At 30.9% G+C, this 22,195-nt stretch overlaps 3 protein-coding genes across 3 annotated transcripts; all 3 read right to left on the reverse strand.

Annotated features, from left to right (window-relative positions):
• Window positions 1-580: 580 nt before the first annotated feature.
• LOC107905341 (probable glycosyltransferase At5g03795) lies at window positions 581-4,997 on the reverse strand. Its single transcript, XM_016831986.2, has 4 exons — window positions 4,430-4,997; window positions 2,701-2,978; window positions 1,429-1,777; window positions 581-1,346 (listed from the first exon to the last, which is right to left on the reverse strand). Exons 1-4 carry the CDS (start codon window positions 4,742-4,744, stop codon window positions 663-665), a joined length of 1,626 nt encoding a protein of 541 aa, XP_016687475.2. The 5' UTR covers window positions 4,745-4,997; the 3' UTR covers window positions 581-662.
• A 7,487-nt stretch (window positions 4,998-12,484) lies between these two features.
• Window positions 12,485-15,231, reverse strand: LOC121214032 (pentatricopeptide repeat-containing protein At5g03800). The gene has a single exon (XM_041087640.1). It carries the CDS (start codon window positions 15,180-15,182, stop codon window positions 12,531-12,533), a length of 2,652 nt encoding a protein of 883 aa, XP_040943574.1. The 5' UTR covers window positions 15,183-15,231; the 3' UTR covers window positions 12,485-12,530.
• Window positions 15,232-16,942: 1,711 nt separating this feature from the next.
• Window positions 16,943-19,769, reverse strand: LOC121214033 (adenylosuccinate synthetase 2, chloroplastic). The gene is made up of 4 exons (XM_041087641.1): window positions 19,379-19,769; window positions 17,865-18,557; window positions 17,457-17,768; window positions 16,943-17,357 (listed from the first exon to the last, which is right to left on the reverse strand). The coding sequence occupies exons 1-4, from the start codon at window positions 19,670-19,672 to the stop codon at window positions 17,187-17,189; spliced, it is 1,470 nt and encodes a 489-aa protein (XP_040943575.1). The 5' UTR covers window positions 19,673-19,769; the 3' UTR covers window positions 16,943-17,186.
• Window positions 19,770-22,195: the final 2,426 nt, after the last annotated feature.

Here is a 22,195-nt window from a genome sequence, read left to right on the forward strand (position 1 = left end):
TCTTTGTGTTGGGATTTTTTTTTCTGAGAAAATTAGCTGTTTATGATATTCAGCCAATTACTGGTTCTAGAAAAGGATAAATATATTTATCATTGTGCAGGACAAAGGCTTTTTTACTGTTTTGAATGGTGATAACGGGGACCATTTTGCAAATATTTAAAACAGTATTATTGAGTTTGATTATAATTTTATATGTTTTTTGACAAATGAAATGATTTTCTATTTGGGTTGAAATGTATGGTTAGTTCTTATATTTAAAATTTTAAATAATTTTTTCATTTAATAGTTAATATTGTTAGTATTTTCAGTCAAAATTTGTCAACTTGACACGTTGATTAGGTTATTTTTGTATGATATAATATTTAATTGACGAAAAATAAATATAGTAAGTTGACAAATTTGACTACCAATAATGATAATGATTAAACTAGGATCTTTAAATTAGAAAAATAAGAGGATTGGATTTTTAACTTTTAAAATATAGGGATTAAATCTCAAATTTTATAAAATATAGAGACTAGTAGCATATTTTAACCTTCTATTTGATAGGGAAAATCAAAGAGAAAATCAAGTTTGCTGATTCCAGAAAATAAATCTTTATTTTAACTAATTAATCTTATTTTCTTTAAATAAAAAATTAATCAAACACGAATATATATTTATCAATTGGGCATAACATCGTTACCATCACTGACCCTAACATTCAATCTTCTTAGCCAAATGGAGTGAAGGATCATATGGAACACATCGAATCGCTTCGGTGGCGAATGAAACTCGAAATGTCTCCGAACTTGCAACACTCGCCTCTGCATTCGTATGTATTGCCTCGATGATATCTTCATTAGTATTTCCTTCAATCTCGGGATATCCTCGACCGAAACCACCACCGAGAACGACTTCCACCTCAGCACGTCACTGAATGGTGGCACGTAGCTTTTCGATATTAGCACCGGGACACATCCGTTGTAGAGTGCCTCGACAATCCTCGGGCTCGCAACTTCGTAACCACTAGGGCAAAGGCAGTATTTACTACTTCTCATCATTTCGTAGTAATTAATACCTTGCGGAAGGTATTTATGTACTTTGATCTCATCATCCTTACCTTCCCAATGCTCAAGTAGGATGGGTCGTATCGGTCCATGAACCCCTCCTGCAAAGAAAGCCAAGATTGGTCTTCGAGATGCCGATGGCCCGCCGATCAAACCGGTTAATTTTCCAGTTCGAAGGTTCATTTCCGGAATGGACACATCCTTAACCGGGTTGAATTTTTCCGAAGTGTTTGCATTGCAAAGAGCACGGATCGAGTTCTTTCCTAAGTAAGGATTCGAAAAGCTAGCTTCCGGCCCCTGTATTTTTCAAGTCTCGGACTAAATATCTACAATTTCTCTATAATATCCAAATTTGAATTAAATGAAGTCAACAACTTACCCAATCATGGCAAGCAAGCATGAAATGATCAGCGCCGAGGCTCCGATTCCAATACGGGTATTTCTCCGATACAACATTCACATAGTCGATGACGGTCCGTCTGATGGGACCAAAATCACGCGAGTCGCGCAAATAAACGAATCGGACCATCTTTGCTACACTGAACGGAAGGTAAAAAACATGAGCTTTTTCGGGATCGTTAGTTCGGAACTTCGTGTTGACATCCATTTGGTAGATGAAGTTTCCTTCCATTGAATATATGCTCTTGCAAGGACCATCATGAAACACCGGGGGCTCCCCTTCTTTGTATACAAACACCTTGAATTGTTTCTCCATTTCCATATAACTCCTACAAAAAATTACCAAGACATTAAAAACAAACCAGGGGCAAGATTGAAATTAAATTATATATTTTTATGAAAGATAATATGCAATTTCACCCTTATTTATGATTTTTAAACATTTTTTAGAGGCCAAATTATAATTTTACTATAGATTAATTTCAATGGCATGGGGGACGTAAACAGCAACTTAACAGTGTATTAGGCCCCCACTACCTCTACAAGTATAAAGGAAAATGACTATTCAAGTGTCAGATTATTCATTTATCTCAGCATATATTCGACTCATTTTACTATTCATTTAATAAATAAATATTTCGAACTTCAACTCGACTCGATCTAACCATGAGTAATGCGGTTTAACTGTGTCTATAGCTAGACCCGAGCCAAGTTTAGATTAAGTGGTATCCATGTTACCTATAGGTGCTATATAAAGTATAAATCTCACCAATTTTCTTAACGGGTGAAAGTGTTTTCTTTTTGTAAACCCGACGAGACTTTCAATGAAAACAAAAGAAAAATCTTATCGAGAACAATACCGATCAACCCATCGACGGGTTTATCGACTTCCCTCAACAAAGTCCAAGTTTAATATGGTCCCTATTTAGAGACCCAAAACTCATGTAATCATGCTTATTGGAAGATCCAGTTCAATGATGATGACTAATGATATCAAAATCATGACAGAGGAAAAATATAATTTCATAATGATACTGAATTTTGAAATTTAAAAAATATAGAGATTAAATTTTAAATTTATAAAAGATACAGGGACCTAAGGCATATTTTAACCCATATTCTTTTCACATGGCTGGACAAAAAATCATCAAATCAAGGTCTATGTCATTCCTTTTTCCACATATTTCTAATAAGATTAGAACGAAGAGTGGTAAAAAAGATGATACGAGAATTCTTTTGTTTTCCTTTTTACCTGTGAAAGGCCTTAGCATCCCAATACATGGGACCTATCGGAACGTAGTCGGGATCCAGTAATTGACTCGAGTTTTTAGCGTCTTTGATCGCGGCTCGAGCTCGTTGCAGTCCTGCTTCGAGCTTATCCAATTTGGTTCGGACTCGTCGGTTTCGTTTTAAAGGAAGAGATATCGACTCGTTCAGGGATATCGTAGCGTTCGGGACACCGGTGACGGAAATGTTTAAGTTGTTTAGCTCGTTGGTGGTGATATTTAAGCTAGCTTCCTTTGTTTCATCCTGTTGGATTCACCCAATGGCGGAGTGTCACAAAAATTCAGTGATAAAAATAATAAGAGCTTTATATTTATGTAATGGTTCAATTCGGACAGATAATATACAGTATTATAAATTTTTAATCGAAATTATATTAAATATCAAACATAATTGAACCGAACCGAACCAAACATTTCAGTTTAAATCGATTTTCAATTTTTTATTCAAATCTTTTTGCTTAACTTACCTCATATTTGTTGAATACTTGAATTACAACTTACTCATATCAATATTTTTCAGAAAAAGTATTTTTTTTATACAATATTGAAAATGAGAGATGAATTGATAGGGTTTGAACCCGTGTCAAACGAGTTTGTCTCATAAAAACTTCAACCATTGTTCCATACAAACCAAAATTCAAGAAATATTTTTATAGATCTAAATTCATATTAAAAAGAATTGTTTTTATTTAAATTTAATTATAAAAAAGTTCATGTCAAAAAACTCGAATTCGACTAGATCCCCGACTTAATTTTACTATTCATATATTATAAAATATTAAAAAAATTATAATAATAATTAAATAAAAATATTTCTTTATTATTTAATTTGAATTTAATAAAATATATTATATAAATCTAAATCGAACCTGAGAATCCGACTGGTGGCTCGGACAATATAAGTAACAAAATAAATAAAATTAAAAAAAAAACACCCAAGAGAAATGTTTGACCAGCGGCTGCTAAGGGGTATAATTGTACTTTCTCACATTTTCAATGTCAAATGCCAATCTTAGAAACCAATTAAAGGCTGCCGAACTTATGAAATAAAAATTTAAAGGTAAAAATATGTAATAAGTTCTTATATGTTTTATAAATTTAAAATTTAATCCTTATATTTCTATTTTCAAGAATTTAGTTCTTTTACTTTCTAAATTTTAAATTTTAAGTTCAATTGTCAATGATATTAAATATTTTGAAATAAAAAAATACTCATTTGATAGCAATATAATTAAAAAGTACATTATGCTAAACTTGAATTTAGCAAAAATAATTTTACTAGTGTTAATAGTTAAAACCTAAATTTTGAAATCTGAAAAAAAATTGAATGGACTGAATTCTTAGAAATAAAAGGTATAGAGACTAAATTTCAATTTTAAAAAAAGTATGGGGAATTATGACATATTTTAACCAATTTAAAAAACCCATTAAAATAAAATAAAAAACTAAAAAGAAACTTGATTATTAAGAGTTAATTTTTTAACACTAATTATAGCATGATTTACCCAATTGTTTTCTTTATATATATAATTTTTTCCAGATTAAATTATTTATTAAATTATATATTTTTTCCAAAAATTTAAAAAAATTAAAGGAAAGGGACATGCATTATATCCATATTAAGGAATATTAGGAATATAATTCCTGATAAGAATATCAATAAAAAAAATTTTGCATGAAAGAGAAATCACTTACAAATTCGTGAATTTCCATGACTTGAGCTTCAACATCAAGTGACTTATTAGTTGACCGATTAAGCGTCGCCTCACCCGACACAGCCACCGCTTCCGCCGCCGTTGATACTTCTTCACTAACTGCACCGAAATTCCCAGTACTGCTATTTCCAGAAGGAGAAACATAAACCCAATACCTTGAATTCCTTGGAACCAAAACGAAAATGACGAACGAAACAAGAATCAATGGAACTGTAATCATCAAAAGCTTGATCGCCGTTGATGAAGAACCCGCCGGCGTCGGAAGAAAACAGTTTTTGAACCTATCCCCATTCATTTCTTCCCTTTTTTTTTTTTTGGGTATTTACAATCTGTTTCCTACCAAAAAATCATCTTTCAAAGCTTTAAAAGGAGGTGATTTCTTGTTTTGTTCTTTATAAATTTTTGTTTTTGATAAGTAAGAAACAGGTGGAAAGAAAAACCAAGAAAAAGGGTATTAAAAGTACAAACATGAATGACAAGCGTCTTCCAGTTTATGTTCTCTTTATTCGAGTTTCTTCATGCAATTTTGTTTTTAATTTTCCAATTTCACCCTTCTCCTCCAATCACCGATTCTCTCTACTTATTTTGCCTTCACGCGCTCTGTTTTTTTCTTTTCTTTTTTTTCTTTTTGAGTTAATTAGCTAGTAATAAAGTGAATTTACTTTTTATTCAATGATTTCAGAATCGGATCGGTAGTCGTAACTCACAAATTCGGTTAACAAATTATTTAAAAAATTATAAAAATAAAAATAAATTGATTTAATCTGTCTGTATCGATTCTCAAGTCAATTAGATAAATACTTTAATCCAAATTGATATCTCGACCAATTCGATCCAGTTTAAACAACTTTACATTTTTCTTTCCAAGACTTCGATGTTACTTTTTCATCTATAAAATCTGAACTCGAAATTTTCCTTAAAAAATCCAACGACTTAATAGACATTAATGTAGGTAGTGGACTTATTTGTATGAGATTGGAATAAAACAACATTTAATCTTTAAATTTAGTAATTTTTTTTGTTCGTATTAGTTTTAGAATTTGACTTTTTTTTTTCAAATTTGGTTCCTACAATGATATGACACTTTAATATTATGTGATATTAGTAGCTAAAAAATAAAAATTTTAGGTGATAAGATGTCGTAATTTCATAGGGACATGTCATCAAAAGAACCAATCCCCCTAAAATAGAAAATTTTTCATTTAAGTTCTTTAAAATTTTAACTTAGTAAAGGAAAAATTGCACTCTGGCCCCCTAAAAATATAAATTTTTGATTTAATACTTTAAAATTATAAAAAAAAAGATATAGGCTTTTAAAATGATGAAATTATATTTTTACCATCGTAAAAATTACAATTTAATTTTGTCCCCCTAAAAAATTTTTCTGGTTTCGCCCCTAAGAACCAAAATTGAAAATTGTTATCAAGTTCCAAAACTAATTTGGATCCAAATAAAAATGTCAGTGACTAAATTCAAAAGATATTATCAAATTTAAGGATTAAATGTTGTTTTATCCCTATTAAATTTTTATTTTTAATAAAAAAATTTATTTAATTTTCAATAATTACAAAAATTATTCAATTTTTTGTACAAAATTTTTAAAAGATACTATATAAAAATTAAATAACTAAGGCTTCTATTAATTAAAAAAAATATTTTATTCGTTATTTTTATAATTTTTTTGGTAATTTTTTTTATTTTTTTTTGAACGTAAATAAAAGGTAAAGCATTAATAACACTTCCTATATTAAAGATTACATTAATTAATGTGATTAGGCAGATACTTTTCACATAACATAAAGTAAAGGAATTTATGAAATTAGGTCATACATAAGTTTCCTATTTTTTGGTATATTTTTATCTGGTTAATTTCTATTGTTAGTCTTTGTACTATGCATAAATTGTTAATTTGGTCCTTTTTAGTCTTTATACTTTTTAAATTTTAAGATTTTAGTCCTAACTCAATGGTAGTTATTAATTTCATTAAGTTGCGTTATGCTATTTTCAAACTTTGATGCGGCAAACAGTTAATAAATTTAATGATTGTGGTTTGTATTAATACTGAAATTTTGAAATTCGAAAAATATAACAACTAAGAATGATCTAATTGGAGAACATGTACTAAATCTATAATTTTATGCAATTCAAGATTAATAGCAAAACTTAATCAATCAGATTTAACTATAATTTTTTTATAGGGGCTAATAACAAAATTGATCAAAAGCATAGATATTAAATCCACAACTTATGCAAAGTATAGGGGTTAATAGAAAATTTTGACCTTTTCTTATTTTTACTACTGAGAGCCTGAAACAGCACGTGGGTCGACTTTCACCTTCATTATTACTTTATTGCACTTAACAGATTTTACTTTTACAGCTCCCAGCCATTCATCTTTAATTTTTTTTAATTTCGATATTGAGTAAATTAATTTTTTTTAAAAATTAGAGTAATTTAATCTCGTTTATTTCGAAAATAAGTAATTAAGTATAATTAATTATGATGCTAATGTTATTCATCAATTGTACATAATTTATATTAGTATAATAATAAATTTAGTCTTCGATATTTATATATTTTATATAAACATTGACAGAATGTGTAACTGTTGCAGGCTAAATTTATTAAATTAGAACCAAAATTGACAAATATGTCGACTTTAAAAATTAAATTTATTATTATATCAATAAAATATGTTATAATTGAGAAAAAAAATTAACGTTATGACTAATTACCCTCAACTGCTCGCCCTCAAAATTAGAAAATATTAAATTGCTCTAATTTTTTTAGAGGGACTAATTTGTTTAATATAAAATTAAAAGGACCATAGATGTTGTTTTACCTATACTTTTCACATTACAGACATTGATCAAACTTCTCACAGCACAGATCATTAAATTTCACATAGGAAGGCTATAATTGTCCTTTTCTTGTTATTTTTTGTTTGTTAGTACCACTGTCGAGAAAAACATGCAAGGGGTAGTTTGGTCTTTCAGACATGATTTTAATTTTGCATTATTTATTTATTTATTTATTTTTGCAGTGGGCAAATTTTATATTCAGAGTACAGAAGAGAGCCAAATTTGAAGCATTGAACTTCAAGCATCAGCACCCTAAATTTGTGCACTATTATTGCCTTTCTTACATCATACCCCTCACATGCAATTTCTTTTATTTTCCAAAAAGTCCACATGCAATTTTCAACTATAGAGGAAGTAACTAGTCCAACCTTTCTCCGAGGCGAAGTCAGAAAATTATTTTGGAGGAGGTCAAAAATAAATCATAAAATTTTGGAACATCGAAGTGCAAGTTTATCATTATATTAACTTGTAATTTTTTAAATTTTAAAGGGGCTACAAGTTAATTTTACCATTGGGAGGATGCCATCGCCTACCCCCTTGCCTATGCCTCTACCACATCTCATTTGAGATAACCCAATGCACATCATAACGCTATTCTATTTAAGTTTATGACACCGAACCACTTCCCTTCACCTATCAATAGCAACCCAACACATGGCACATCGAGAGAAGAAATTAAGTTCAACAATACATCTCCACCAGTTATCATTGTGTCAACAATGTACTTTTTTTTTAAAATATTATCAAACTTTGAAATTTTCTATTAATTTTTTATTTCATTCGAAATTTTGGAATTTCTTTATTAATTTTTGAATCTTATGATTATTTGTATTTTTTTTCAATTTTAAAAAAATTAAAATTCAACTAACATTGGTTGGATACATGTGTACTTTTTTTTAATTTTAAAAAAATTAAAATTCAAAAAAAGGTGAAGCCCTTTGAAGAAAGTAGCGAAGATGAAGGACATGATTAGACGATGTTGGATGTGGAAGTTAATTTGATAGATAAATGTATGATCACACTATAAATCTAAAACGATGAAAGTATCATGGTGGTTCTTATACTAAGACTCAAATTATATTTTGTCTCATTTACTCAAAAAATGAATAAATTACTCCTTGTACGTTAGATCAAAGAGTAAATCGATGTTTCTGTTAAAAAATTCATTCATTTCAACATGAGGTACACGTAGACGACACATGTCACTAGAGGTGCTCATGGGTCGGGTCAGGCCGGGTTTAGGTTGAGTCTAAGCATGATATTAACATACTTTATGCTTGCCCAAGCTCGGCCCGACCTAAAATTTTGCCCAAACCCGCCTATATTTGCAAAAGACTAACTAAAGCTCATTTTAGGCCCATCCATTTTATTTTTTTATTTTTTAAATGTTTATATTATATTATTTTAATATTTAATAATTTTTTATTTATTGAAACTTTTTATATAGTCATCTTAACATTATTTTAATGTTTACATTAGAGTAGTATTATATATTTAGTATAAGTTTTTTTTTAAATGTATTCTGAATTACATAATATATAAAAATAACATAATATAAAGTATTATAAACTTAAAATGGGTCGAGCTCGGGCCTTGAATGTTCAAGCCTGAGCCTGATCGCCTAATTTTTTTGCCCAAGTCCATTTTTTGGGCCTAATATTTTTATCCAAACCTTCCCAAATTTCGAGTCTGGGTGGGTAGCCTGGCCCATGAACAGATTTACATGTCACGATTTGGTTATTTCGTCAGCCATGCCAGTTTTCAACAATAAAGATGGATGAAACTTTTAACAAGAATGACCACTCTGCTCTTTAATCCAATATACAGAGACTAATTTACCCATTTATTAAGTAGAGAAGCAAAATGCAATCTAACACCTACTACAGGGAACTCCATGATATATATTTTTCTGATCTTAAACATAAGGAACTTAGAAAAGAGATGAACCAATATAAAGTCGAGTAAGTAAAACAAACAAAATCCTTACAACAATGCCAGGATGATCTAAAACGGTACATATACGATTTACCGAATTAAAATATAATAACATAATTTAACCCATAAATAAGATAAATTTTCTATTTTTCATCATAGGTAGTTTTGAATGGTACATCTCACCTTCTTATTTGGTGAAACATTAAATATTTTTGCAAAGAAATAGCATAGTATTGAATTGGGTAGTATCACAATTAGTGGAGTTATTTCCATTTATAGTCCCTTTGGTATTCGTTGTTTTCAAACTGATCCGGAAGTACATTTATAGAAGAAATAGCAAATCACATGATAATGTCACCAACAACACGACACTCTTTCTAGTAAGTACATCACATGCTTATTATCAGCATGATTTATAAATGTTTGAATATATACCAATAGTTGTGCTTCTAGAATTTGGATTTATATTTTAAATATAATGTAAATTATTCGAAAATTTTTATTTAAATCATTGAATTGTTAAAATTTTAAGAACGATTGATGTGGTCGTTAAATTATTCTTTAGCATATATAACATAATATATAGTAGACATGCAATTTCCACGTGATTTTTACAGTCACGACTAAAAAGACTCGAACTTTATCATGTATAATTGTCATGTGCGGGTTCTTTTAAATTTATTTAATATTATTTGTTATTTGTAATATATTTATACCTATAAATTATATATATAATTAATTACAAACCAAACATGAAACTTTTGGCAATTCCTTTCTAAAATTAAACTAACACAACATGTTACAATATCATTGAAAAATGAACTTCACAATCAAATTAATAAATTAAAATACAACTAATTAACTTTAACATAAATATCAATTTAATTTAGATAAGACTTCTCATGAGATTTTAAAAATAGAATTTCTATTTAACTTGTTTAACTAAATGTTTTGACTATTAGTATACATCCTCTTTAAAATAAAAAAAATTATATATTTAAGGTTAAAATGCGTTTTTAGGCCATGTACTTTTTATACATTTGAAAGTTAGTGTCTTTACTTTTATTTTCAAGCACGTAGTCTTTCTATTTTTCAAAATTTAAAATTCAGGTTGAATTATTAACATTGTTAGAATCAAGCTAAATAGGCAATATATGTCGAATTTTTTTATTTGGTCAAATAGGTTGTTTTTTTTTTTAAGATTTAAGGAAATAAGTCGATTTTGGAGAGAGTGTGTGAAAGAACGTCTAACTAGGTGAGTTTTATGCTAACATGTTGGGAGAGTACGCACAGCTGGAAGCGTTTTCTGAAAATTCCAAAGAAAACGTGTACAGCTGTACGTGCTTTCCCTGACATGTCAGCAAAAAGCTCGCCTAGTTGGAAGAGCTTTCCTACCAACTGTGTAGAAAGCGTGTCCAGCTGGACGCGCTTTCACGCACTCTCTCCAAAATAGACCTACTTCCCTAAATGCTGAAAAAAACGGCTTATTTGACCAATTAAAAAATTCGGCATATATTGCCTATTTAGCCTTAAAATCTTACTGTTATATTTGTTTATACGACATTTTGAATGAAAGAATACACACACTTAGCAACCATCTAACAAAAAAAATACATTGAATTGAACAAATTATTTTAAGCTATGTCAACAATTAGACTTACGTTAAATTTCAAATGTGTAAAAAGTAGAGGGACCTGAAGCATATTTTAACTAATATTAAAGAGTAATCTTTTTACTTTTTTGAAAAAAATAGAGCTTAATCAACTCTTAATTATTGAAGAGAGAGAAAAAAGTGAGTGTGTATGAAGCAAGCGTGGCATGGTTGCCACGTGTGATTGAAGCCAAATAAAGAATAAAGACAACACGTTGTCTCTCTCTCTCGTCGGTTCCCACACACTTCGTTTTCTCCGAATCGCTAATTATTTTGGTTAAATTATTTTATTGATGGAGGCTTTATATTATATTATTTTATTTTATTTTAAGATTAAATTAAATTGATTTTTTTATGTAAGTAAAATAATAGTTTAGAAGATGATAACGTGGAAAATAAGAATTTTTTTAAAAAATTCAACATTTTCGGAACACGAAAAGAAAAGAGGGATTAAAGTATAATTTTACTATTTATTAACTTAAAATTATATAAAATTTAAAAGTTTAAAAATTAAAATTTTCATTTTAGGGGCGGAGCCTCTGTTAGCCCCCTTCCCTCCGTCTTTGTTTCTAAGTTGATTCTCGATTAACAAATGATACTAATTTAATAAAAGATTTTATAATAAATACAAGTAAGAACTAAATTACTGGATTTTTTTTTTCAATGTCATTCTAAAATTGGAAATGCTAACATTTTTTAACTCCAACCTTATTGCCATTTACAATTTTACTTGTTTGCTTTAAAATTAAATCATAAGGATTAAATTGTTGACTTTAGGGGGATTAATCTACTTTAAAATTTATATTCAGGGACTGCTAGATAATTTGACCTTTTTCATTTTGTCGGTAATTTCTCAAGCTACTAAGCACGAACAAGCCTGACCGCGAAAACAAAAACACATGAACAAGCCTATTTCTGATATTTGAATCGGCTGAATCGGCTGAATCGGTTTGACCATCAATTCTTAGTCCATTCAGTTTAATCTATCGGTTTATCTAGTTCAATTAAATAAATTATTAAAAAAATATAAATATTAAAAAAAATTAATAAGTTAACCAGTCCAACCCTTTAGTCCAGATCGATACCTCCATAGGTTTCCAATTCTATTAGTCCGGTATGGTAGTGAAAGCAGTGGTAAAAACTAATAGGGTAAACTACACTAGTAACCACTCAACTATTGGGATGTTTCTTTTTTCTTTTTGCCACTCAATTATGAAAAATTACAAAATGATCACTCAACTATTTGATGTCGTCTTTTTTTATCATTAGCTGTTAAATGGCTAACGAAAAAATGATATGGCAGCTTTTAAATTTAACATAATAACAGCTTTAACTTTTAACATTTACACATTGTGTAAAGGTTTAAATTTTTTTAAATGAAAACTGAATTGATACAGTGTATAATTGTTGAGAGTTAAAGTTACTATTATACCAATTTTAAAAGATTCCAATTTATTAGAGGCTAGTGACCAAATAAAAGAATTTTTGAATAGTTAGTGATCATTTTATAACTTTTTATTGTTGAGTGACTGAAAAAAAAATTTACTAATAGTTGAGTGACTACCGGTGTGATTTACCCGAACTAATATTATGTATATTTCCATTGGAATCAATATATAGCAAAGATAAAATAATCACCAATAATCCTTACAACAACACTGCCCATTTCTAAAGCAATGAAAACCAGAAGCATCCCTCACTAAAATCTCTCTCTTTGTAATAATGGATACATATTTCATGAATGTATGGCAATCTCCACACATATGGATGTTCTTCACTATCCTTATGGGTTCCCCATGTTTGGTCATTAAGATCCCATATGTTGCTGCTAGTTTTGCACTATGATACAGCAAGAATTCCTTCTTTTGATGCTCCTCGACCTCGTGAAGGACGAAGCTTGTGTCTGGAACATACCCAGCTTTTTGGCATTCCATCACGAGTATTTCTAACCCCCGATAGATGTCTTTCGTTTGGGGATGTGATTTGTCCCTTGTGTAGAATGGGTGTATGTTGTTTTGATGAATGATCCAACTTCGAGCTGGGTTTTTCCGGAAACCCTTTTCTCTCATGTCTTCCCTGACTGTCTCGGAGCAATGCCATCTCCCTGATGCAGAGTATAGATTTGATACGAGTATGTATGTTGATGGATCTTGTGGCTTCATTGCTAGTATGCGCTTTGCTACTCTTTTCCCGATCGTTGTGTTCAAGCGAATTCTACAACTGTCAAGCAATGCACGCCAAACGTATGCTTTAGGCTCGACAGTCATATTCTCGATTGTTTCTTCGGCTTCTTCGAGAAGACCCCATTGTCCTAAAACACTAACAAAGGAAGCATGATGCTGCGAAGTAGGCTCAATGTCGTAATCGGTTCTCATGGAGAGAAATAGTTTACGACAATCATCAACTAAATCCAAGTTAGTGTGTCGATAAGCCGAAAGAACTAAAAACAAAGTAATCGTATCTGGCTGTATCCCTGCTTCCTCCATTGCGGGCCAAACAGCCAACGCCTCATCACCCTGCCTATGAAGAATATGACCAGCAATCAAAGCATTCCACGAAACTACGTCACGTACAGGCATAATATCGAAAACTTTGATCGCATCATTCATGTTCCCACATTTGGCATACATGCTAATTATGGAATTTAACACTCCCAAATCAGTCACAAACCCGGTTTTAAGAGCATAGCAGTGAATTTGTTCTCCCATCCTTTCAAACCCTAAAGTTCCACATGCACCGAGTATGGAAGTTAAAGTTACTTCATCCAAATCCATTGTTCCTTCTAGTCGGCATCTTAGGAAAAACAAAACTGCCTCATCAGGTTGCCCATTTCGAGCATACCCACATAACATCGATGTACAAACAACAGAGTTATCGTGTTCAACTGGCCATATCCGGAACATTTTCTCAGCATCCGCCATCCTTCCACACCTAATGCACATATCTAACAATGCTGCTTCGACACAAACATTTGATCCAAAACCAAACTTGAGACAAAAGCCTTGAATTTGTTCACTAGCTTTCACATCCATGACCAACGCACATGCGTTAATAACGCTACTCAAACTGAAATCTGTTAACTCTAAACCTTCCTCCACCATTTTGATAAACAACTTTACCGCCTTCAAACCTTCACCATTTTTGCAAAATCCCGCCATAAGAGCATTATAAGAAATGCAATTCTTCTCCGGCATCTCATTGAAAACCTTCATAGCCAAATCCACTAACCCGAATTCCATATAGGCAGTAATCATTTGAGTCCAAGTAATAACATCCCTAATCGGCATGCTCTCAAACAAAACCGCAACATCTCGTACTCTACCAAATTGAGTATAAAGTCCGATAAGCACATTATTCACACTCAAATTACCCTCTAATCCAATTCTAATAGCGTGAGCATGAACTTCTTTGCCTTTCATAAAAGCATTACTTCCTTCACAAGCACTCAGAATAGAGGAAATAGTGAAAAAATCAGCTCTAAAACAACCAATTCCTTGCATAACACGGAAAAGTTCAAATGCTTTTTCATACATCCCTTCCTTCACTAAACATGAAATCACGGTATTCCATGATGCAACATCTCTTTGAGGCATTTCATCGAACACCTTAAAAACAGGCCTCAAATTCCCAGTAAATTTCCAGTAAATCCCCATTAAAGCATTGGCTACAAAAGTACTATCCAAAAAACCCATTTTAACAACCAAACCATGAATTTGAAATCCCAATTCTGACTCCAAAACCCTAATACAAGCACTTAAAATTGCAACGAAAGTGAACTCATTAGGCTCAATACCTTCAGTCCTCATCTTCATAAAAAGTTCTATCGCTTTGCTTCCTTGATTCGATTTCGCAAAACCCGAAATCAACGAAGAGTAAGTTACTAGATTAGGGCAACAAAGAGAGGCAAAAACGTTGAGAGAATGGTTAAAAAGACCCAATTTCAGGTAAGCTAAAACAAGAGAATTCCCTAAATGGGTGTCTTCTTGAAGCTTGAGAGAACAAGCATGAACAGCTTTTGCCAATTCAGCGTCGGAGTACTGAACTGAAAGGTTAAGCAAAGTGAGTAAGGAATTAACGTCATTACAAATGTGGGGTTTGTAGTAGAGTGTGTGACAAGAGACAGCGGTGGTGGAAGCGAGGAGGAGGGGGCGGTGGTGATGGGATTTGGGTTTGGGGAAGGAGAGAGAAGAGGAGCACGGTGGATATGGCGGTGGTTTGGTAGGGAAGAGGTGGCGGTGGTGGGGGAGTGGGACTGGGTGGTTTTGGGGATGGATAATGGTGGACATGGATTCAGACAAAAATTAGAGGCGCCAAACATACATTTCTACTATAGTTTCTTTTAACTCTTGTTTATATCGTTTTATTGCTCGTTAAATTATTACTAAGTATATTTTATTCCTTCTAACTTTAAAAAATTATAAAATAGTCATTAAAATATTTAAAAAATTTTATTTAAGTCATTAAATTATTTGAAAGTTTTTATTTAAGTTATTAAAATGTTATTCTTTTTAAAGTCTGACTAACAAGCTTTAAGTGACAAATTAATGATTGGTATGATGGATTAGCACTCACCGATGAGTAAAAGAATATACCTTAAATTTAAGACGATTTGATAGTCAATGTCAAAGACAAGAGAAATTTTTTTTAAAAATTTTGATTCGCAGATTCATGATGTTCAAAGTTATTTAATGCAAAAAAAAAAATTGAATAATAGTAAACAAGGAAAAGGACCACTTTTAATTGATATAGATAATACAAACGAAAAGAGCTATACAAATAACAAATTTAAAAACTCAATTATGAAAAATTAAAAAATAATCATTTAACTATTCGATTTTATATTTTTTTTATCACCGATAATAAAATGAGTAACAAGTATGACTACTTTTTAAATTGACATAATAATAATTGATGATCATAATAGTAATGGGTAATAAAATTACACAATGTATAAATATTAAAAATAATTTTTTAAGGGTAAACTATACCCATGGTCACTTTTGTTTATCTTAGGTTACATTTCAGTCACTTATGTTTGAAATGTTACGTTACATTTTAGTCACTGACGTTATTGTGTTGTAACATTTTAGTTACTGAGCCGTTAATTGTCGTTAATGGTGTAATGGTAAGCTGACGTGGCTGTTAAATTATCATTTCAAACAAAAACTTTAGGTTAAATTATACAATTTGTTCCCATAATTTTTCGTTTTGAGCAATTTAATTCTTTTATGTTCTTTTAACTTTCTTTTCTTTATTTTCCATTCTCTTCTGCTTCTCTCTCTGTTTTCCTACCTTCTTTATTTCTTTTAACATATCAGGAAGTTGAATTGGTAATGAAGAAAAAAGCATGGTATGGGTTTATGGGTTTTAGTTATAGGGTTTTGGTTATAGGCAAATGATGACAGTCGACTTCCTACTTTTTTCACTGCCAATTCGACTTCCTAATATGTCAAAAGAAATGGGAAAGATATGAAAACAGAGGGAGAAACAAAAGTGAATGAAAAAAAAAGGAAAGTTTAAAGAACATAAAAGAAAAAAAATTAAATTACTTTAAACAAAAAAAAAATGGGGATCAATTGTATAATTTAACCTAAAATTTTGTTTGAAATGATGATTTAACGTGTCACGTCAGCTTAACGTTACACCATTAATGACATTTAATGGCTCAGTGACTAAAATGTTGCAACATGATAACGTAAATGACTAAAACGTAACATTTCAAATATAAGTGACTAAAACATAACCTAAAGTAAACAAAAATGGCTATAGGTGTAGTTTACCCTTTTTTTAAATCAAGACTAAATTGGCACGAATATCTAAAAATAACAAGTTAAAATTACTATTATATTAATTTTAAAAGCTATCAAATTATTTTATTAACTCTTTTGATCAGTAATTTTACATTTGTTAAGAAAAAATTGAATAATTTTATAACTTTTCATAATTTAATTTAATGACTAAAAATAATAATAATTGGTTGACCACAAGTGTAGTCCACCCTGAAAAAAATACACTTTTTAAACCATGGAGAAGATTTGGATGGGGGTTATTTCAAGAGGGAAATTCATTTCAATCAACATATTTAAGAGTCTAAAAATCTAATTGCCTCACTTGGCTAAAAGAGAACATTTGGATGTTGAATTATGCAATTTCCCCTAATTTATGTTATGGGAAATTTCCCCATCGTTCTAAATATTTTTTCTAGCACAAACAGTATGGTACTGCCTGCGTGCAGAGAAAAAGAAAATCAACTAGCAATAGCATGAGCACCAAAAAAAAAAAGTGATTAATTATTTGTATATGAGAGCATCACGACCAGGTCCGACACCGATGTAATGGATAGGCACACCAACAAGTTCCTCTATCCTCTCGACATATTGTCGTGCAGCTTTCGGAAGATCCGAATAATTTCTGATAGAAGAAATATCGGATTGCCATCCAGGCAAAACTTCGTATTCCACCTATACACACACAAAGGAAAGGAAATGAATTGCAAATTGCTTTGTATTGACCTTCTGACAAGTATGTAATAAGCTATTAAGGTAGAAAAGTTTACCAACCTTCAACTGTTCGAGAAGCTGAAGATCACCTGGGAACGATTCCACCGGTGTACCATCAACATGTTTATAAGCAACGCCTAATTTAATTTCCGGAAGATCAGATAAAACATCCAATTTGGTGAGGTTTAGAGAAGAAAAGCCATTAATCTGACAACAGAACTTGAGAGCAACTACATCAAGCCAACCACAACGACGAGGGCGGCCAGTTGTGGTGCCAAACTCCTGCCCGGCAAACCTAAGGATATCACCGCCTTGACCCAGGATTTCGGTGGGGAAAGGACCAGAGCCAACTCTTGTGGTATATGCTTTCACCTGCACACAGTGTTTAAATTTGATGAACCATTTGATTTTATGTTTGCCTGTAATTCAAGCCACCAAGAAAAATAATAAAAAAGAATATTCACTTACAACTCCAATTAGATCACCCACAACTCTAGGAGCAATACCGAGCCCAGTACAGATTCCACCAGCTGATGGACTGGAGGAAGTTACGAAAGGATAAGTACCGAAATCAATGTCGAGCATAGTAGCTTGACCTCCTTCCACCAATATCCTCTTCTTCTGTGCAATCGATTCATTCATTACGTGCACAGTATCAGCAATGAAAGGCTCCAACCTCTCGGCATATCTCTTGTAGTTTTCAACCTCTTCTTTGAGCACTTCTGGAGTATAATTAAAATCCGGGAACCTTGAATTCACGTCAGATAATAGATTATGAAGCTTCTGAGGGAAAGTATCCATGTGCCTCAAGTCACTTACTCTGATACCATTCCTGTTCATCTTGCTCGAGTAAGCAGGTCCAATCCCTCTTCTAGTTGTACCGATAAATGACTTGTTAAGTTCAGCTTCCCTTAATCCATCAACTACTTGATGAAAATCAAATAGCAAATGAGCACGATCAGATACCAATATCCTCCCTTTGCAAGAAACCCCATTAGCTTCCAACCCATCGATTTCTTTGAATAAACCTGGCAAATGTACTACCACCCCATTTCCGATAACACATAGGGTCTCCTCGTTAAGGATGCCAGAAGGAACAAGGTGAAGGGCAAACTTCTTTCCCTCTGAATTGTAAATTGTATGACCAGCATTCGCTCCGCCCTGACATCAGAAAAGAATAATTAGAAACCACAAATTTGAGCTGGCTAATTAAACTCTTTATATTATCATTACACGATGTACTTGCACCCTATCTAATGACTGTAATCTGACTCCTAGTACAAGGGTCACCATGGTACTTTTACCAACAATCAAACTCGTATGATATGGAAGGGCAAGTCATACCATGTTACTTATGATCAGTAAACGAATCAGTAAGTAGTCCTGACTGTGATTTGAACAATCGAACCCATATGCAAGGGCAAGTCATACCACTTACTTATGTATGAACTGTAAAAGTTCCTAAGACTACCTAAGTCATATCAGAATATATATACACATAATATATATCTGCTTAAAAAAACGCAAATAGCTAAAAGCTAAATATTCAAACATAAATGACTAATATAGAAGTATAATCATACAAAATATATTTCAGTCATTATTCAATAAAAAAATCAGCTACTATATGTGATATTCCGAATAACAACAAAATTAATAAGATTCCATTCCACCTCAAGCATTTCGTCGACTTGCTAAGTTACATTGCAGAATCAATTAAGCTCATTATCCAAAAATTAACAAATAATAACACTGATAATTAATAATTACTCTTTTTTCTAGAAAATAAATGAAAATTTTTTTTCTAAATACATCTAAAATGTTGCCAAAGCAAAATGATATTATAATACATTAATTAAAATAATAATAAAATGGCTTAATTTGCACATCAGTTATCATCTAATCTTCCTCGGCGACATTGTTTTAATCATCAATAATTCAAAAATAAAATGCATATAAAAATAGGCGTATAGGAGTAGTACCTGACAGCGAGCAACGATGTCGAAGTGTTGAGCCAAGATATCAACAAGCTTGCCTTTGCCTTCATCACCCCATTGAGATCCCAACACACCGGAAACCTGACTCAGCGAACCGATTCGATTCAGAGACTCGCTGGAAGCTGACTCGGCAACGCTCAAAGAAGAGGAGGCGACGGGCTTCAAGGAACAGAAAACGAAGTTACGGCGGTGGTGTTGAAAGTGGAGAGTGGGCCGCCGGTAGCAACACCGGGAGGTGGCAACTGGGGTGGGGTCGAGTACGAGAGATGAGCAATTCATTGTTAAATAAAAACAGGCAATGAGGCGAGGGTTTTGGTTTTTGAAGGTAACAGAGAGAATGAAGTTTTAAAGGAGTTTTTACGCTAAAATTTAGGTCAGCTCTTGGGAGCCGTTAGATCTAATATTTTAAAATCTGAACCGTTTAAATAAAGAAAAAAAATCTAAAAAAATAAGGGTACCCTACTTGCTATAATATAGTCACTTAACTATTCAATCGGTTCTATTTTAGTTATTTTAACTATTAATTTTTTCGATTTAGTAACTTAATCTTTTTGAGTTTAATATTTTAGTCACTTTTCTCTTACTTGTGGATAACTCGAAAGTCGTACTGGGCTTTTTATTGGCTCAATAATAAATTTAGTCTTCCAATATTTATATATTTTATCAACTTGATCATAAATAAAAAAAAATTAACAAATTTAACATTCAATGTTTACAAATTTTTAGAATTAAAATTAAAATGAAAAATTCTCAGGGCTAAATTTGTTGAATTTTTTATATTTAGGATCAAATTGATAACATTTAAGGGCTAAATTTGTTATTAAACCAATAAAAAAGCTCACGTTAACGGTAACTAACAGTATGTAACTAAAATATTTAATTTCAAAAAGTTGAATGACTAAATTAAAAAAATTAATAGTTAACTGACCAAAATAAAATCAATTGCATAGTTAGGTGATCGTTCTTGTAGTTTATCCAAATAAAGATAAAAGCATAGAAATCTCAGTTAAAAGAAGACTTAAATTCCGTCGATACGGATTTAATCATTACACTTTATTTTGGTCATTTTTTGTCTGGTTCTTTATGAATTTTAAAATTTTAATTTATTATTTTCAAAATTTAATATGACTAACGTATTATCACATATATAATGTCATGTCATATTGCTATTTAAATATATTACTCATAAAAAAAAGTCAGTTATGAATTTAAAGACTAACGCTTGTGTTGATGCCGAAATTTCAAAAAATATAGGGACTAATAATCATATAAATGAATAACATGGACTAAATCAACGACTTTAGGCATAGTACCAAGGATGTTTGAACCAAACAAAACCGGCCGACTAGGGTCCCAATCCAAAGAATGGTTCTGAATCGATTAGATCGAGAATCGACACAGAACCAGTTGAACTAGTTAAAACAAATGGTTGAATCGACAGTTAAACCGGATTTTTCATTTTTCATTTTTAATAATTTTTAATCGAACCAGTTGGACTGGTTCGACTACCAATGTAGTCTAAAAAACATTGTACACGGCTAATAGCAAAATTTAACCAAACAAATTTAATTTCTATTGTTTGACCCGCATTAAAATTTTAAAATTTAGAAAGTAAAAAGACTAAAATTGATTAATTCAAAAAGTACAAAAATTAAAATTGAACAAAACCAAATTAACAACTTATGCAAAATAGAAAGACTAATAATAGAATTTAACAAAAAAAAATCCAAGAAAGTACCAAAATAAAATCCAACCGTCCAAGACAAAATTCGATTTTTTGTTGGCAGTTGACAAAAAAAACTTAAAAAAAACAAAATTATTTGAATTATTACACTCGGAATTAAAATATTTATAACATATAAAACTTAAAATTATTTGAATCCATCATAACCCGCTTGACTCGATTTGAACTCAAATCCCAAAAGTTTAAACCTGAAAAAATTCGAGTTTTAAAAAACTCGAGTCCGAAAAAATTTGAGCTTGTAACAAATCTGAACTCGAAAAAACTTGAACTTGAATTAACCCAAACCCGAAATAAACTCAATCCGAGTTTGCCCATTTTTTAACTCTACTTGATATTAATTAAAAGGGAATAAAAAAGATAAATATCAATTTATAGATGAAATTTATTGCAATATAATTTAATCCACGAATTACTAACATTATTATTCCATATTTAAGTTATAAATGAAAATAAAATGAATATATTATTTTTAAATTCAACATAAATATAATATAATTAAATTATTTCACATCTACTGTATGTGTGAAAAACAAAATTATATAATAAATATATTTATAAAAAATTGATATGAATAAAATATTAGCCTTTTTTTTGTTAAAAAACAGGTTAATTTTAGTTGAGATGGTAAATTATAAATTTTAAAAATTATAGAAGTTCGGGTTCAAACTTTAATGGGTAAACTACAACATAGGTCATGATAATTTTTTTTTTATCACCAATTATGGTTATGTTTTAAATTGGTCATCTAACTAATTGAGATTGTATTTTTTGGTCCATTTCTATTAATTGCACTAACGGGAGAGTGACATGGTAGTTGAAAATTGATATAATAACAAATTTAGCCATCAAATTTGATATATTATATCGATTTAGTCATAATTTAAAAAAATTAACCTTCAAGATTTACAAATGGGTTTAATTTGATCCTAATTCTAAAAAATTCAAAAAAAATTACATAAATATTTAACAAATTAAAACTTATATTAATATTAAATAAAAATTAAAAAACCTCTCTCCCACTGTTTCTTCCCTAAATTGGCCGCCTAACTAATCTAGAG

This window comes from Gossypium hirsutum, chromosome D01, assembly GCF_007990345.1.
Source record: "Gossypium hirsutum isolate 1008001.06 chromosome D01, Gossypium_hirsutum_v2.1, whole genome shotgun sequence".
NCBI lineage: Eukaryota > Viridiplantae > Streptophyta > Magnoliopsida > Malvales > Malvaceae > Gossypium > Gossypium hirsutum.

Bases quoted from the DNA above. Each gene is read 5' to 3' on its own strand.
- LOC107905341 (XM_016831986.2), bottom strand. From the start codon at position 4,744: ATGAATGGGGATAGGTTCAAAAACTGTTTTCTTCCGACGCCGGCGGGT. The intron at 2,979-4,429 runs GTAAGTGATTTC...TGAATCCAACAG, and splicing joins TCATGGAAATTCACGAATTT to GATGAAACAAAGGAAGCTAG. The intron at 1,347-1,428 runs GTAAGTTGTTGA...TGAAAAATACAG, and splicing joins TGCTTGCTTGCCATGATTGG to GGGCCGGAAGCTAGCTTTTC.
- LOC121214032 (XM_041087640.1), bottom strand. From the start codon at position 15,182: ATGTCCACCATTATCCATCCCCAAAACCACCCAGTCCCACTCCCCCAC.
- LOC121214033 (XM_041087641.1), bottom strand. From the start codon at position 19,672: ATGAATTGCTCATCTCTCGTACTCGACCCCACCCCAGTTGCCACCTCC. The intron at 18,558-19,378 runs GTACTACTCCTA...TTCTGATGTCAG, and splicing joins ACATCGTTGCTCGCTGTCAG to GGCGGAGCGAATGCTGGTCA. The intron at 17,358-17,456 runs GTTGGTAAACTT...GTGTGTGTATAG, and splicing joins AGCTTCTCGAACAGTTGAAG to GTGGAATACGAAGTTTTGCC.